Source organism: Homalodisca vitripennis, chromosome 6 (assembly GCF_021130785.1).
Source record: "Homalodisca vitripennis isolate AUS2020 chromosome 6, UT_GWSS_2.1, whole genome shotgun sequence".
Lineage (NCBI taxonomy): Eukaryota > Metazoa > Arthropoda > Insecta > Hemiptera > Cicadellidae > Homalodisca > Homalodisca vitripennis.
Genome location: NC_060212.1, coordinates 146,546,411 through 146,565,927, shown reverse-complemented (window position 1 = coordinate 146,565,927; position 19,517 = coordinate 146,546,411). Strand labels below are relative to the sequence as shown.

The following is a 19,517-nucleotide window of genomic DNA, read 5'->3' as shown; positions in this document are numbered from 1 at the left end:
AGAAGACAAGAAGATTTTTATTTAAATAGGCTCCTCAGATCTGCGTTTATATATCATTCATTTGAGCTCGTAGTGCTCCTACACATGCAAAATCCAAAATAGGCACCAGTTTCAAGTTGCTTAACTTGCTTGTTACGGATGAATGAGTGTAATGCTAATATTAAAAATACTTTTTAAGATATGTAAATAAACTTATCTAATTTTGACGATTTTTCAAAAATAGTACTTCAATAGCTTCCTTTGTAGCAACATTGATTTGTAAATATAATTAAGTACAACATTATTTCATTGAGTTTGTGAAATTCTCTTGTGTAGTACTAAAAGAATAAATAGGTTGAAGATAGACTCTTAAGGTACTCCATATTATCTGTACATAATGGTTTGTCTAATCTTATTATCCAGTTTTTATTATTCATATACTATCTATATGATACTCTATTGTGATAGGATTAGATCCTTGCTGAGACATACTTAGATTGTAAAAGTTGCGTTAAACAATATCATTCATGTAACTTTTTTCTACATATTTTGTCCGGCTTCCCAAGTAAATTTTACTACCCCTGAGAATTTTATACTATTGAATATTATTCTCTCGGATACCTGTCAGGTGCAGGTAATTTAAATCAATATTTCATAGAGGATCAATGTGAATCAAATTCATTTGAGTATGTGTTTTGTAGTACATGACTGAGGGGATCCTCATGAGAGAGATGATGGCAGACCCCCTGCTACGCAGCTACTCTGTCATCATGCTGGATGAAGTTCATGAGAGGACTCTCTTCACTGACATCCTCATGGGGCTTCTCAAGAAAATCCTCAGGGTTAGTGATTGTGATACAAATAAATAAAGAGATTATAAGTCCAATACTCTCTTCTATCTTATTAAGACTGGGTTAACTCTTTCTGCCACGGGTTTCTCTCTCTTTGATTGTTACAGTTTCTTGGAAAGTGTGAGAAAGTGGTCATTGTGCATAGTGTAAATGCTTTTCCAAGAGATAAAAGTAAAATTGAATTTTAAATGATGCTATTTTTATGAATTGAAATGGTCCACCCCTGGACTGTAGTTCTCTATATATATATATATATATATATATATATATATATATATATATATATGCTATTAATAAGAGGATTTGTACAAGTTTGCTGAGGAAGGCACCACATATCTTTCAGATATGGTCCCTCTGTGTTCAGCTGATTTATCTTTCATACGCATAAAATTACTTTTGGTACTAATTAATAAACTACAAGGTGGTGACCGGACCATGAAAACCAGGAATAAGCTGTAAATTTAATGCACAAAAAAAAAAATGAGAATCTCATTGGAGAATTAAAGAAAAATTTTCTCACAGAACTTATGAAAGCTAAAAATTATTAGTTTAATAAATCTGAAACTGATTAACTTCATCCTTTAGAATTTTATGAGCTGTGTATCGAGAAAGTATTAATAAAAATCGATAATTTACCAAATTATTCACAGAGCATACTGATAACATCTGATGTGACAGTGTGTTGTGTGATCGATGATGTGTGGTGTAACAACAACATATTTACAAGCTGTGTTTGATGCCGGTTAATCCAAGGTTGACTCTCCTCTAGTCAAGAAGTGTTGGTCTTTGTTAGTCCCATCCTTACATTGTGTTGTCGTAATTCAGAGTTCTTGAGTACAATCTTGTGAACAAGTTGTGAGCTGAACCACAACCTTCCTTGTGTTTATTTACTTCATAACTGTCAGTCATTGTTTGATATACGAGATGTGTTCAAAAAGTATCCGACCTTGACGTCTGGCATGAACTGACTCGGCGGCAACGGCAATCTGGTCCCCTTCAAAGTACTCCCCTCCACAAGCCACTACCTTATTTCATCGCTCCTCTTACTTCCGGAAACACTCCTTAAATTCATTTTGCGGAATGGCTAACAGGTCCTTCGTCGCATTTTGTTTTATTTGTTTAACATCGTCAAATCTTCTTCCTTTCAAAGGAATTTTTAATTTCGGAAATAGCCAGATGTCACAAGGAGCTATGTCAGGACTGTAGGGAGGCTGTCGTAGTTGGTTTATATCGTGTTTGACCAAAAAACACTGAATAAGATTTGAGGAATGAGCTGGCGCGTTGTCGTGGTGCAGGATCATCCAGTCACGGCTTGTCCACAGTTCAGGTGGTTTCCTTCGCACTGCATCTCGTAGCCGCCTTAGGACCTCAAGATAATATTCCTTATTCACTGTCTAGCCTCTTGGAGCATATTCGTGATGAACAACGCTGTCCTGGTAAAAAAAAACTGTCAGCATTGTCTTGACATTGCTTTGACTTTGTCTTGCTTTTTTCGGCCGTTGCTCTTCGCGAGTTTTCCACTGTGAAGATTGAGCCTTTGTTTCAGGGTCGTATCCATAAACCCATGACTCACAGTCACCAGTAATAACTTTTTTAAATAGCCCTGGGTCACTTTTTATCAAATCCAGATTGTCCTGTGCGATTTCAAGTCGACAGTTCTTTTGGTCTTCTGTCAGGAGCTGAGGAACAAATTTTGCCGAAACATGGTTCATTTTTAAATCTTCTTGTAAAATGTTACAAACTGACGATTTTGGTATTCCTAAATCTTCTTCCAGCTCTCGGACAGTCAATAGACGGTTTTCATTAATTGCTGCACGAACACGTTCAACATTTCCAGTGTTTCTGGCCTTCAACTGAAGGCCTGCCAGATCGGTCATCAATCTCCACTGATATGTAGCCATTTTTAAACCGCCTAAACCACTCTTTTATTTGTTTATCGCCCATAGACACGTCACCATAAACTTTCCGTATCATAGTAATTGTCTCTGATGCTGAATGGCCAAGTTTTTGGCAAAATTTAATGCAAATGCACTGCTCAACACGTTCAGTCATATTGAAATGCGACGCACACACACACGGCAGTACTGTATGGAACTGAGCGCTGTGACTCACTGAGTGACCGGATCGTATTCAATGCCTAATATGGGAAGGAGTAGGCTCGCCCCTCCCCTCCATTAACCAGTTCGAGCCGGTCGGTTACGCCGCGGCTGCCTACTGGTCGGCGGTCGGATACTTTTTGGACAGACCTCGTAATTAATGTCATTACAGTTAGTTATCAAATTATACCTCTACCAGTGTTATCTTGATGGAGTGATTCCATTATTATGTAAATTACTATCTGAAGGCAATGCAAAACATTTAAAAGCCAATTATTGATTATAGGCACAAATATCTAGAACAGAAATGTTTGGTGCATTGTAGTCCTCTAATCCACAGTGCTTGACTGCTTGCATCTGTCATAGCTGTGTTTTAAGTTTGATCTCTTTATATTTGTGAATTGGATACATGTTTTTTCCAAACATTACAGCCTTACATGATGTGTCAAAATATGAAAGTCACAGATTTATAAACAGAGTGGCTTCAAATAATTGGTGACATTGATTAGTCACTGTGGCATTACTCATGCATATGGTTAGTGACAATGTTGCTTATTTCTGTCACAAAATAAAAGAGAAATTATTTTAGATTCTCTGTGAAAATACTCTGAAAGTCAAAGATGGTGTGAACATAATAACAGGTAGTTACACAAAGACTTTAATCCATGATAGAGTTTTAGGAAATGTTAGCATAGTTTTCACCTGATAAAAATATATCCCAGATTGAATGTAAGTTATGTAATAACAGTTGAATCAGGTTAAATAAAATATACTAATCAAATTAATGTATTGATCCAGAAACAGAAGAAGTTGCGACTAATTGTTACATCAGCAACAATGGATGCAGAACATCTATGTAACTTCTTCAACCAGAGCACAGAGAAAGATAAGAAATCAGCTGTTATAATGAGTGTTGAAGGCAAACTACATCCAGTACAGGTCCATTTCCTGAAAGGTAAATATGTTCTACAGGGTGCATTATGAAAGTAATGCACATCTTCTAAGAAAAATAGATTTATTCATCACAAATGGTTAAAACTCTTCAAAATAGTCTCCTTCTGCATCAATACACCTGCGGAGATGATTCTGCCACGCCTGGAAAGCTCCCTGGAACTCCTCGACTGGATTGCTTCTCAGGAACCTTGTAACGTTAGCTTGGATGTTCTCCACTGACTCCCAGAGCTTTCTCTTCAGTTGGGGGAACAAAAAAGTCACAGAGCCAAGTCAGAGCTGTAAGGAGGCCGGGGCACCATGGGGGTCTTGTTTTCTGGGTCAGGTAACGACGAAGACCGTGTGGGCTGGGGACAATGTTGTGTTGTAGCTTGAAGACTTTTTTTTATTTCAGGCCTGGAGCATGCTGCGTTTCATTCTCTTGAGCATCTCCAGGTAAAAGGCTGTGTTGATAGTTTGTCCTTGCAGTACAAACTCAAAATGGGCGTTTCCTTAGATGTCAAAGAATACAATCAGCGTTGATTTGATGCGAGATTTGCTCATGCGTGCTTTTATGGGTTTGGGTTGCTCGATTTGTGTAACTGTCCCATATGTACAGAGAGTAGTGCTTTGTGACATTCCATCCACATGCTAAGAAGAATGAAGAATGAATGGATTAAAAATTGTTAGGGATCAATTTTATTTAGCTGATCACTAGAACTGCTAGGGTCTCTGACTGATTAGTTAACGCTATAAGTGAATGAGAAATCAAGATCTTAAATTTAAAAACTTAAACCTCTTCCAAAAAGTATAACACAGACATAAAACTTTGTTAACACATTCTACGTACAGCATAGTCCACCAAAATGCTCAAACTGCAAAAAATAAGTTAGATGTACTTCCTCTTCTATGTGAGGAACTAAAACCAGACATCTTCATAGTTTCAGAATACGGATTTACAAATGAAACAATACATTTTTTCAAAATTATTAACTTTGATCTGGCCCAATCCTTTCAGCGTCAGTTTTATAAGGGAGGTGGAGTAGCAATTTTAGTTCGAGATTGAATCAAGTCTGAGCCACTGAAGTTTAATGTAGGTATTAAATTAGATTTTGATATGGCTAAAGTCTGCTTGAGTTCTCTTGGGAGAATTGCCGTGGTTTGGTTTGTACAGATCACCAAATGGCCAATTTGGTTTTTTTTTTCGTGAGGCTTGAGCGGCTTTTAAACTATCTCCTCAATAATTATAAATATTTTGTTATAATGGGGGATATCAATATTAATGTTGTAAATATGAATGATAAGCAAACTCAACAGCTTAGAGATTTGCTCAAATCTTTTAGTCTTAGCTGGTCTGTGAACTCGCCGACTCGTGTGACAGCGACATCGAGTACTGCCATTGATAATGTCATAACAAATGTACTCAATAGTTCTGTGTCAGTGCTGAATACTGCTATATCCGACCATTACGCACAGGAGGTGGTGATCCGTGGATGTTCAGTGAGCCAAGAATCCCACAATATTGTTTTAAGGAGAACAATGTCCACTCACATAATATAAATCTTTTAAATAAATGTCTGGCAAATGAAAATTGGAATTTTTTAGATTCTTTTATTTCTGCAGACACAATATTCGACTCCTTCAACAGTTGTTTCATGTTCCACTAAACTTTTTGCTGTCCCCTTATGAAAATAAAAACAAAAGGTAAAGTTCAGAAGAATTCTTGGATAACACCTGGAATTCTAATTTCTAGAAATAAACTAAAATCCTAAAATGAAATATTCAGGAACACTAATGATTATATAATATTCAAATCCTTCTATAGAAATTACAAAAGAATTTATAAAAAAGTAATAACTGCTGCAAAATCATACAAAATAAACAATAAACTAAAACCGCCATCAAACTTTTCTAAGACAGCCTGGAATATTATAAAAAATTCAGCATATAAAGCATCTTCAAAATCCATTCAACTTGATGGTGATAGGATAAAATTAACCGCAATCCAAATGCAATAGCTTTGGAATTTAATAAATTCTTCCCCTCAGTGGCTAGTTCTCTTGATGGTGACTGTGAATTGGAACTGGATACAGTCACCACACATACCCATGGAGGGTATGGCTTCATCTATGATGGTTCTGGCCCCTGTGTGTGAGGATGAAGTGGGTATGTATTGTAAGAAGTTTTTCAGCTAAAACTTCCAATGACATAAATGGCATATCAATGTGGCTTATAAAACAATGTTATCAGCACATATTAAGCCCATTGACAAAAATCATGAATGTTTCTTTCGAAACTGGCACATTCCCATCCGCACTCCAATTGGCAAAGTCTGTTTTCAAACATCGATCCAAAGATAGTGGATAACTATTGACCAATTTCAATTTTACCCATTTTTAGCAAAAGTTTTGAAAAACTGTTCCTGAACCGACTTCTTTAATTTTCTTAACAAACACAAAATTTTGTCTGATCAACGATTTGGTTTCAGACCAGGAAAATCAATTTTTGGAGCAATCACACAACTTATAGATTTTATTGTGGAAGGCTTTGAGACACATCAAAGAACGCTCATTGTCTTTCTTGATCTCTCAAAAGAATTTGATTCTGTTAAGGCTGCGCTCTACCACTCTGGTGAACGCTGATGCAAGGGTTTTGAATCTGCCTCATTGTAGGCTCATTTTTTGTGCTATTACAAACATATTGATGTTATTTAAGTAACTAAATATTTGTATACGTGCATTAGTTTTTGAAATTTCAATTTCGATTCAACTTAAGCTGCGCATCAGGTGGAAAGTTTTTAAAAAAAGGGTATTTTCAACATTTCATAAAATAAAAACGTGAATTTTTTAGTAAAGAATAAAATACAGACATTCGTAGATTGGAATATAGTAAGAGTAAAACTGCAAACGGTTTTATTAAAAAGTTCTGAAGTTAAGGTACAATAAGGCAGACATGAAAAGGTCTGCAAGCGCTATTCAACGCTCTGTCAGGTGGCGCACGTGGCGGCTACAGCCGGAAACTGTAGGCAACTCTCCCACCACTACCTGCTGGATATTTCCCCTCACCCGCTTTCGCTAGGTTATAACGTGTGGCCTTTCAGTGTTGGTGTTCCTTCAATTTGTTGATTTTATAATATCTACCCCGCGCGTGCGCCGGGTCTTTCCAACGGCCATGGACGAAACACTACTTACGCGCCACAGTTGCGCGCCCATGCTAATGAATGATCGTGTCGTGTGGAAGCTCTCATATACATCTTCATATCACCGAAATAGTGTTGGCGAACTCTTTCCGTAACAATAAAATTCATAACGTTTAACAACTACTACCTCTACCTCCTGGGGAGCAATAAATTATTGAATAATGTCAATATTTTCAAAATATGAGTGACATACCTCATTATGAGGTATTTTGTTTAGTACAAGTTTTGACGATTTTGGATTTCACTAGTTGAGTGGTTTGAGGTAAAAGTGGTACTTATAATTTTGTTAGGACATTTAATTTTATGTAATAATTCTACGCCGACTAATAAATACAGTATATAATTATCGAGTAAAAAAACAAAAATAATCACTTCCGATCGGAATATACTAAGGAAAATGAAATAATACCTCAGTCAATGAAATCCAAAGTAGTCGGAACTTCTTATCAGTAGAGTTTTTCGGTGTATTATCTGACCGGAAGGAATTTTTTTCAATTTTTCTTCGATAATTATATAGGTATCAGTCGGCGTTCAATTGATATCCAAAATCAATGTTCTATCATAATTCTAAGTACCACTTTTACCTCAACGACTCAACCAGTGAAATCCAAAATCGTCAAAGTCTGAATCAGTAGAGCTTTTCCTCCGTAATTTTCCAACCGGAAGTGATTTTAATGTTTTTTCTCGATAAATATATATGTATTAGTCGGCGTAGAATTAATACATAAAATCAACGTTTTTCCCTAACATAATTCTAAGTACCACTTTTATTTACCTCAACCACTCAAACTATTGAAATCCAAAATCGTCAAAACTTTAATCTATTAGAAAGCTTTTCTTCGGTATTTACCAACAGAAAGTGATTTTTTGTCGATAATTATATAGGTGCAGTGTACAGTTTAATGATAACAAAAATCGTCGTCCTAACTCAATTGAAAACACCACGTTTACCTCAAAAACACTGAAGTCCAAATTAGTTGAAGTTGTAATCAGTAGAGTTTTTCAAGTGTTATTTTCCGACCGAAAGTGATTTTCTATATTTTTTTTCGATAATTATATACACGTCTACAGTTTAATGACACCTAAAATCAACGTCGTAACTTAATTTCTAAGCTGTCATTTTACGTCCCCAAGACGAATTTGAACGAAGTGGTCGCTAATTTAAACTGTTCGCCGTGTTACGGTTCAGGTTACTTTGCGATTTATACTTTTACTCGTTTGATACTTTATGATTTAAACGAAAGGACAATTTTATTTTTAACAGCGGTCAATTTAATCAATCAATTTAATCTTTGTAGACAAGAGTAATGATAACTCCTCCTTTTTTCTCCTGCTCTATGCTTTATTTTTTAATATGTCTTAATATGTCCAGGGGTCCGGACCCCTCCCCCCCCTTCGCTACGCCACTGAGAGCAACTGATAGTAATTCATTTAATTCACATGTATACCTATATTATCCCTTACAGTCATGGAGACTAGTGGTAAAAAAACAAACTACACAATTAAATATAACAGATAGGTCCGTATGTGTTATTAATTTCAATGCAACATTAATTATTTTTGCGTAATGAGGGTAATAGAAATTGTATTTTTATAAACTAAAATGAGTTGTTTCCAAAATTTGAAGAAAGATGTTAGAGACATTTAATTCATTTTGCATCTAATCCAGTATACAGGGTGAGTGGCTCTTGGTATGACAAAATTTTTGGGTTATAATGCAGTGTAAATGTGATACAATGGTGGTTATAAAAAAGTCTAACTCCAAAAATTAGGTCTGAAATAATTATTTTCAGTTTTTTTAAAAAAAAAACCCCGCGCGTTTTTTGTACGTAAATCTGATATTTCTCAGCAAAGTATGTGAGCAAACTGCATCATTTTTAGATTTTCGGTTAAATTTTCAATTTGAAAAAGTTATCGGTTCAAACGGTAAGAAAAGAAAATTAAGCTTCAGGTCGATTCAAATGGCACAGTTGCTAAGTTTAAAGAAAAACTAAAATATCATTGAACCCCATCTTTTTACCACACCCTGTACACAAGAATGTGTCAAGTCATATTAAAAATTTTTGCCATTTAATAGGCTTTAATGGTATGCCATACGACCATAGTTAAGTATTCTGTTATCTACTTTTATCGGTTTGAATATTAAAAACACGCAAACTACAAAAAGATTAAAACAATTTAATAACAACTGTACTTAATTTTTTATGTTTTATAAAATGCCTCATAAAACAAGGAATTGAAGATTACAAAAAAGTAAAGCAGTTTAAAAATAATTTTGTGGATGCTAGTTACAGATTAATGGTCACATCCTTTATCAATGTTTTTTAATTCCTGATCTTATCACTTTATACAGTATTGTACGTTCATTCATTCCTTATCTAGTTTTGTAAGACCAGTGTCCGCATGAATTACTTCTATCTCCAATAAACTATTTTTCTGCTCAATTTAGTCAAGTGTAGGCTGCCATGGAGTTCACTACTGGAGAATACGCTGATATGCACTTTATTTACGGGTTTTGTGATGAAAATGCGCATTGAACTGCATGACAGATTTACGTACAAAAACACACAGGTTTTTTAGAAAAACTGAAAATAATTAATTTTAGACCTAATGTTTGGAGTTAGACATTTTTTATAACCACCATTGTATCACATTTACATTGCATTATAACCCAAAAAATGTTGTCACACCCAAGAGCCACTCACCCTGTAATATACTCAGTGTAATATACTCAGGTAAATTTTTATCACGTTTCAAGTTTTTAGACACGTTTCATTCTTTCGTTGTTTTTATTCTCTTGTTATTGTTATTTGTTGTTATTTGTAATGTTCTTGTTGTTAATTATTTATTAATTTATTATCCTTGTTAAATCTTTTATTTTGTTAATATTTTAAACTTTAGAGTGGTTGTATAAAAATAACTGTAATTATTACTAATAAGTAGTTTGACGAAGTCAATTGCATGTGTACTGTGTTTAAAGACTAATAAAGATCTTGATTCTTGATTCTATCCTATACAATTTGCTAAGTAAAAGCTGTAATTTCTCTCATGTTGGTCTTGTGATATTTTGCTTGATTGTAATTTTAATGTCCTTTGTTGTGACTTTGTTTTTTTTGTTGCTGAATTTTGTTATGTTACTATTGTTCAATTCTGTAAAGTTTATTGTTGTTACAAAGTTATAATTACATTCTAATTTGGCAGACGCACAGAGAGTGACATGTAGCTATGTGTATTAAGTCGTAAATATATGAACTGAGCTCATAAAATAGGTAATTTTTTAATATACTGTTGCTGGCAGCATGGTTAGTATAGTCTTAAAAAATCTTATGTGATCTGATAATTCTAAAAAACATGAAAGAATGATTATATTTACAATAAAAATGTGTGGTGTTTACATTATGTATCAAAGAATTAATAAAATTATGTTAGGTTTGTTGATAACATTACAATTATTTAAATTTTCTATGGTTTTCATAACAATTCCTGCCTTGCCCAGTTTTTTCCACGTATTCCAGATCGGTAGAGACACTATGACCTGACGATATAACTGGAATGATTTACGGTTTCTGTTCGTTTTTCAAATATTTCAGTAGACCGAATTTAAATTAACAAAAATTAAATATATTTTACTAAAACGTTTATATTGCATAATAATAAAAGTATGTTGTACCAACGAGTAACGGTAGGAAAAGTACCGGTTACAGTTTCATACTGATTTAGCCGATCTCCACACTACGTGGCGCGAGTGCGTTGTTACGAGCCGAACGCATTTTCTTTCGGCAAATAGCTGAGATGCTCCATAGTCCCGATACTCGGGTCCCCTCTCTCGGCAAATGTCGGAGGCGCTTGGTAAGTTCCGATCCCTTCCACAGCAACTACTCATTGCCTCCCTACAACCGATTTTGCCAGCGCTCCAAGCGGATTTTTGAAACGTCGTACTGCGATTTCTGGCCTGTGGTAGAGCGCACCCTTAATCATGGTATATTGCTACACAAGTACGGGGGACAGCACACCAGTGGCTCCACTCATACTTGAGCAGCAGAAGTCAATGTGTTCAGGTCCAGAATGCAGTATCAAGTAGTATTAGAATATACTAAAGAGTCCCGCAGGGATCAATCTTGGGTTGTGTCTTTTTCTTGATTTATGTGAATAACATCCATGCGTCAGCTTTATATGGGAAAATCATTCAATACGCAGATGACACGACTCTCTGTTTCCGGGCTGATTCTCTGACTTCTTTGGAGATTCAAACCTTCATTGATCTTAATTCCTGCATTCAAAATTTTCTGGTAAATAATCTCAAAACTAATCATGAAAAGACAAATTACATCAACTTCTGTTTACGTGGGTTGAATACTTATGAAACCCCAACAGTAATGATGGATAACATTGTTCTGGAAGAAACTGATTCTGCTAAATTTCTAGGAATACACCTAGATAAAGAGTTAACCTGGAATGTTCACATTGAAAGTGTATGCGCTAAATTGGCAACTGGAATTTTTGTCCTTAGAAATTTATCAAAGTTTTTTACGTCTGATGTCTTAATGATGGCTTACTATGGATTAATATTTCCATACATGTCGTACGGAATTTCTCTGTGGGGCAGTTGTGCCTTATCAAACTTGGAAAGAGTATTCAGACTGCAAAAGAAAAAGCTCTTTGAAAAGTAAAATTGGACAACAGAGAGTCATGTCAAATAGCCTTCAGGGAGCTCAACTTGCTAACTCTACCCAGCTTGTATATTTTAGAGACTTCATTTTACTGTCGATTTCAGTGTATATTGACACAGGGCAGTGATATACATAGATACGAGACAAGAGCTCGGGAGCGCTTTCGAGCCTGACAGCATAGAACAGCAGCATTTGAACGCCTCCCTTCTCAAGCTGGGATCAAATTCATTAACAATCTCCCTGAAACACTAAATTTGGAAACAAATCCAAAAAAAAATGTAAAACCCAATTAAAACACTACCTGGTGTCTTGTGCTTTTTACTCAGTTGGCGAGTTCATGGAGCACACTTGGGATTGATATTCGTGGCGGTATTGCAATTCTGGGGGTTGATCCCACGAATTATGAATTTTATTTCTTTGTATGTGTATGAATGTATGCCTGCGTGCAACTGTATAGAAAGTCGAGTGAATGGATTTAGTTTTTAAGATAAATACTGTAAAAAATTGGTATTATTGACTATTGCAATACAATGTAATATACAGTATATTGTCAACGCAGTAAAATATTTTCTATTCTAAGATGAATATCTTTTGTCTAGTTGGATCTGCTAGTTATGAGCAGTTAATGTGAAGTAACTAATTTGATGTGGTTGTCTATATAATTTACTTCCTCCGGTACTACAGCACCTCTGTTTAACATCACTTCTTATACAGGGTGTTCACAAAGGGTGTCACACACTTTTATGGGTAATAGTACTCATCATTTCAAACCAAAAAATGTCATATAAACATAGGTAAAGAAATATGCTATTTAGCTAGCCGCCATTTTGTATTTTTTATAATTAATATCTCTAAAACTAATTAACGTAAAGAAATAAAATTTGGCACATAGGTTCAAATGAATAAGAGGAACATTTGAAAAAATAATTGTGAAATTTCTTTAAAATTACCAAAATGGCTTCTGTTACAAATTTTTAAAGTTTAATAACTATTTGAACAATTTCATTATAATTTTAAAACGGTACTTGATTCTATGAAATCCGTCAATTCATAAGCAAGCATTACAATTGTAAAGATAGGCTTGCACGAGCCGGGAACAGCAAACATTATGTCTTTTGATAGGGATCAGCTGTTTTACATAGGTTTTAAAAATTTAACAAGGTACTAATTATTTTGGAATTTTTTTAACAATTCCAACGGTACTTTTTCCAACGAAATCCGTCAATGCATAAGTGAGCACAACCAATTTAATGATACGGTTGCACAAGCCAGGAGCAATAAACAACTGATACCTCTCAACTGTGGCATGTTAAGAGCTCCCAACATGAACATCTCAAATATTCAAAGGGTGCTTGTTACACAAAAGAGGGTAATTAGAGCTCTGAAAGGACAAGGACCATTGGACACATGCCGAGCAGCCTTCAAGGACTTATCTGCTATAAGAATCCTGTTATAAGAATTCCTGAATCCTAACTGTTATAAGACTGCATTCAATAGACAATCATCTTTACAATAAAACAGGGCAAGCAAGGACTGGTGATAATCACACCTTGACACAGATGCTACTACTTCCTACATAAAAATCATCTAAGTCTATTTGAGAATAAACTTTATATCAAGAAGCAATGTTCTTCCGCATTCTACCCGAATCCCAAACAGGATTGCCAGAAAAGACCTTCATAATTTCCATGAGAACCTGGCTTCACATATTTTGACAAATACTGACACAAACTGAAATAGTGATATATACAAATTTATGACCTTTGCTCTTTTATCCAAGAATATGTGCAATAATAAATATATATTCTATTTTATTCTTGTTATTCTTGCAGATCCAGTGCCAGACTATGTGACTAGCACAGTGGATACAGCTGTCAAAATACATAAGTATGAACCACCTGGGGATGTATTGTGCTTCTTGACAGGTCAAGAGGAAGTTGATCGGACAGTGAGCCTGTTGAGAGACCACGCTTCTTCCAACCCTCGCAGGGACTGTGAGTAACTATGGATTTTGAAAGTACTGTTGTCTTTCCAAACTTAATGTACAGGTTAGTTGTGGAAGTGTATGAATATGTATAATATTCAAAACGCAATAAAAGTGGACACTGGAACATTTGGATCATTGAGGAAAAGTTATGGGGGCCTTTGGCTGCCAGGTAGAGTAGAGAATGTAGAGTTGGGTGATAAAGGAATAGCTTTAATGTTAATGAAAATAAAAAAAATACAAAACTGTGGACTCATTCTTTTTATCCTTGAGAATGGGTTGGAAAGTGTCTAATTATGAACAAATATTTTGCAAAATACCCTAAAATAGTAACAATTTTTTTAAAGTATATAGATTACACAATAATATTTATCTACTGTAGTACTAACAATAAAAGTGAGAACACCATTTGCTGTTCACTTTTTATGTTTGGACTACAAAATCCATGCAGCTAGTATTTAACCCATTGCGGATCGATCACTGATGAGCTGGGCTCGTCACGCAGCGGCCGGGCCTAACGGCCGATGACGAGCTCAGGTCGCAAAAGCGGTCTGCTTTTAAGTTTCCCTTCAAATAGTTCTATTAATGTCTGATAGATCGGGCGATCGTCTTCACTTGTCAACTAAGAGTGTTTAACAACTGTCTACGTTTAGAGTTTTCAAAAGTTTTATAAATATCCTACAGATCGCAGTTGTATGTCGAAGTTGAAAAATCATTCATATGAGTTTACTCTCTGCTTTTTAGCACTTCTGATTGGGTGTTTTCCTCAGTTGTTATTGTAATACTTTTGTGGTTAGTGACACAGAAATAAACGACGCAGACGCACATATTGACGGGTTTAGTCTAGACAATGGCCCGGATGTTGTAATCGCTTCGTTTGAGCCGCTTTATTTAGACTATGATTCAGACATCATCCCTGCCACCCCGGAACCTTGCTCGCGTGTTATTGTTCCTACATCACGGATACCCCAGTAGGCCCATGTTCCATCTGAACGAATACCTTCACAGCTGAATGTTCTAGTATACAATAGCGAGCAATACGATGTGGCGCACCATTGCTATTCGTGTGGCCGCTGACCGTAAATTAATTCGTGCCCTCTGGTGCCTGCGTGCCAAAACAATACGATCTGCACTGGGTTAACTGTTTACAAAAGGAATCATTTCTTCACTTTCAATTTCAAAAGTGCTCTAAATTTGATTTTTCCAAAAAATACCTGTATACAATTTTTGTTCATAATTTTGGCTTGCAATAATTACAGCATACAAATTTACAATTTTCCTATACTAAAGTCTGAAAAATTAAGATTATGTCTAATTTCTCTGTGACCATTCAGTTTTACAATCAATAGACCTATTAATCTAAAAGTATAACAAAGTAGGTACTAAATATAATTTTAAGTAATACATTTGTTGACACTAATTAACCCTTTTAGGCTAAGTGACAGTTCATGGAACTGCTGAGAAATTTTTATGGCTTAATTTTTCTTAGGCGTTACAAAGATTTTTTTTATGTAAAAATAATAAACATTATTTTATTTTTAATTTTCAAATAAAGGTGAAAGCAGTCTATGTTTAGGTGGTTTAAATTTCGAGAATACATTATTCATTCCATGTGTTAAGAAGTACCATTCCTTATTACTATTAAGACTTTTTTAAATTTTTTACTGGTTTTGCTGTACCAAGTTGATATAAATGTACCTACTGTAACTTATGACATTTATTTTTATTGTATAACTTTAAACACTTGTTTATGTTCAGTAGAGTTGGTGGCATTGCCGATGTACGGTTCATTGCCTAATGCAGACCAGCTCCGAGTGTTCCAGAGTACTCCTAAAGGTCAGCGCAAGGTTGTGGTCGCCACCAATATAGCAGAGACCTCAGTCACCATCCCCGGCATTGTCTATGGTCAGTGTTAAACCTGAATCTGAAACTGTTCTAAAAGCAAGTTTCATTCCCTCAGAAATAACATTATTTTTTCAATTAATGTTACTAAAGTTAGGTACTTGCCCCTTTCAAACAGCTTAATGGTTAATTATGTTATATTGTTGTTACTTTTTTCAAATGCTTTTTCTTATCAGACAAGTATGAGCTTGCAAAAAGTATGCTTTTTCGTATCAGCTCATCTGCGGACTTTTGCTGCTGTGGAAATGAAGTCCTTTTCTTAATCAATTAAAATTGCTCAACACATACACACACAAATGTATTAAGATATTTAAAATATATAACTCAAACATGCACGATAATAAATGTACATCACCACAACAGCACATGAACTATAGCATTGATTTTGCTCAAAATGTTCATATAACATGTGATATTGAACAATTTTTCTATATTTTTTACTGTGATTTAACAATATTTTTATCACAATTTTCTTTTTTTATATTTGGTTTTAGTATATTGTCCTTATGGTAATAAGAAATTAATAGTTTCCCTACACTTTTTGAGTTAGATTTTATTAAATGTATACAAAATAATCTACTTACATCTGTAGTTTGTTCAGATATGTTATTATACTCTTATAATATGCTATTTCAACAACAATAAATTACTTGTTTGTATTGTATTTGTATCTTAATTAATACAATTATTGTTTTAGGTAATATTTTTACTATGATTATTTTAAGTTATATAAACTTCATTTATTATTATATCATATGTGTTCATGTGTTCATCTTACTTCACTGCATACTGCACCCTCCTTGGGAATTCTCAGTCCAAGAAAGAATAGGTCTAGCTTTGCCTTTCTAAGAAATCCATTTTAAATGTTCAAAATATTTTGTGTAGATTACTATTAGGTAAGAGTATATTGTCCTGAAAGCATGTAAACATTATATAATGAATACATTATAAACCAAATAGTATTGAAGTCACTAAGAAGGAAAATCTGCTTAGTAATTATCAGAAAGATATTGACATTAAGAGTACGTCACATTAATCAAACAATTAAGTGTTTTCTACATGGATTTTGTGGTGAACTTGTTCCAGTGGTGGACTGTGGGTTTGTCAAAATGCAATGGTACAACGTGAGCACGTCCAGTGACAGTTTGGTGTTGGTGCCGGTTTCCAAAGCCTCTGCAGAGCAGAGGGCTGGACGTGCAGGTAGAGTCAGGCCGGGTAAGGTTTACAGGTCAGTATCCACTGCAGCTTGTAAGGATGTTTCATTATTACAATGTGTGTATTCAGTAGCAATTTGGTAATGAAAAGTGGTATAAAATTCAGTTTATTTGGACCTTGGATATTTGAAGCTAGATTTTAAAAGTAACATTAAAAACTGTGTAACTAGATAGTTTTGAAATTATGCCGAACTTGCTGCCAAAATCCTGATACATGAGACTTATACGATCAAGGACAGTTGTTTAACTCTCGATAAAGTAGTATTAATTGTGTGATTTATTAATGGGACTATACAGGAGTATTTATGAGTGTATGGAAGTTTCATAGTTACAAGATTTAATTAAAAAACAGATATAAAAGATTACTAAGCAAACAACATCGAAAATTAATCAGATAAAACAACTCTACTCTTGGTAAGCTGAGGAAAGAAACCTAAAATTACACCAAATAAATACATTATTTACAAAATTAGTTTTACAAATGAGTTGTTTTTGAGTGTTGCACAGCTAGACACACCACAGTAAATATATATATATATATATATCTTTTTATCTGTTTACATTTATGTTTTTGGCTATTTTTATGTTTCGTTATGTTGTTAGTTTTTACCTGAAGAAGCGTAATGCGAAATATAGTACTTTAATATTGATATGTTGGCCTTTATATATATATATATATATATATATATATATATATATATATATATATACACACACACACACACACATGCTTAACTAAGCAAGCAATGTCTCTACCCTTGGCTCACAGATAGTGTTGAAGTGTACTGTAAATAATCCCCAGCTGCTCATGTAAGTCTTTTTTTCTGTTTTGTGAGAGTTTCTATTTTTTTAACTGAGTTTTTCAATATGGCAGACTTTACTGTGAGAAAGACTACACCACTCTACACAACGCGACGCCTCCCGAGATGCAGCGAATGGAACTGTCAGGGGCAGTGTTGCAGCTGAAGGCACTCGGTATAGACAACGTTCTGAGGTTCGCATTCCCCTCGCCGCCACCAGCCCGCCACCTCGCCTCTGCTTTAGAACTGCTGCACGGTCTCGGTGCGATAGATAACAGCGGGGCTCTCACCTCGCCCCTCGGTCTGCACATGGCAGAGTTCCCTCTCCCTCCACTGCACAGCAAGGCTCTTCTTGTCTCTGGTAGGTAAGATGTCGGGTAGTTACACAGGCAGAATCATTCATTCAAATTGTGCTTATTTTTTTAAGCGTATACTGAAAAAGGCACAGCTAAAATAGGGGGAAAACAAGCAGAATAAATAAATAATCAGTGTATTGTAATAGAAGATATATGTACACACTGTAACAATAATTTAATTTGGTACAACATTATCTCATATTTTGCTGATTTTTAAAAAATGTTTGGTTTGTTGTAAGTTTACTATAAGAACAAAAAAAAATAAGTTTACTGTAGGAAATAGTATTTTTCAGTTATTTTCTTTATTTTTCATAAAAGCAAAAAATTGCTTATAAATGTATTATTTCAAAAATATAAATACAAAATTTAATACAATAGTATTATTTATGTTAACCCAGTCACGGTTTTAATATTGTACCTAAAATTATGATGTTCTGCTGAATATTTTTGCCGTTTTTAGGGACAGGTTTGTAGAGTATATATAAATATACTTTTTTATGTAAAAAAGTTATTCTTGGTATCTTTTTCCAATGTTTGTTTTTTTTTATTCATTTTCCACTAAGTCATTTTCACTATCCGTGCCATCATTACGCAAACAAAGTCAATCATCTATTTACAACATCGGATATTTCCATGGAACAATAAACACTAGAAATAAAACCATAAAATACTCCAGGACGAGTGAGATACAACAACAACAACAACAACACTCGGTAGCTCTCTCTCCTGTGCGACAACAGCAAACTCATCAAAGTGCTCACAACACTCATGACAGAGAACCAAGGAACTGCTGACATATAGTAGAAAATGTCAGAATTACCTACGCGTCATGCGGTTGTCATGGAAATGCTTCTTGCGCAATATTATGGTAGATAACAGAATAAAAAGGAACATTATAATGATGTGACCGACGTTAAAGAGTTATTGTAAAGTGCTTAAGAGAATATAATTTAATTTAGAAGTATAAAATCATTTATAAAATTTTTCTAATTGTGACAAATAGATTGTAACTACTGGGACTTTTTACAATGGATAAATGGACTTAAAATTATCACATACCATGAGAATTCTACCAAGGACTATTCTGTTTTATTCTCAATTGACAGTTTTACTTTAAAATCATGTAGACATTTTAATGTATTTAATCTGATTAACATTAACATGTTTTAATTTAGTATTTTGCGTAACTGTTTTACATCTCCTGAAAAAGCATTTAAATTACACATTAATCAATATTAATACGGTACAGTAATTAATCTGTAATAACCTTGGTTAGACAATTACCGCTCTACATTAATATTACTGTTTGTCTTCCCATTTAACTACAATGGGCTGTTCTCGTTTTATATAACTGATTAACTTGCTAGTTTAAACTTTAACAATGCATGTTATAATGTGAGTCACATTCAATGACAATAATGCTTTTACTACCTACTGTCTCCATATGGCCACACTGGGCTATCATGGGTATGTGAAAAAAATAATCAGTCTGTCTCCCTTATTATATTTTTAATTGAAGTACCTCTAGTAATTTTT

At 34.5% G+C, this 19,517-nt stretch overlaps 2 protein-coding genes across 10 annotated transcripts in view; one reads left to right on the top strand and one right to left on the bottom strand.

Annotated features, from left to right (window-relative positions):
* LOC124364989 (rho guanine nucleotide exchange factor 11-like) overlaps window positions 1-19,517 on the bottom strand; it is a 770,637-nt gene that overhangs the window by 110,446 nt on the left and 640,674 nt on the right. The gene's annotated exons all lie outside the window — the stretch shown is intronic.
* LOC124364990 (probable ATP-dependent RNA helicase DHX35) overlaps window positions 1-19,517 on the top strand; it is a 31,358-nt gene that overhangs the window by 3,855 nt on the left and 7,986 nt on the right. Inside the window, exons 4-9 of the mRNA XM_046820862.1 lie at window positions 681-821; window positions 3,725-3,881; window positions 13,558-13,719; window positions 15,468-15,614; window positions 16,698-16,839; window positions 17,700-17,986. Coding sequence (XP_046676818.1) covers window positions 681-821; window positions 3,725-3,881; window positions 13,558-13,719; window positions 15,468-15,614; window positions 16,698-16,839; window positions 17,700-17,986 — 1,036 coding nt within the window. The remainder of the gene's footprint in view (window positions 1-680; window positions 822-3,724; window positions 3,882-13,557; window positions 13,720-15,467; window positions 15,615-16,697; window positions 16,840-17,699; window positions 17,987-19,517) is intronic.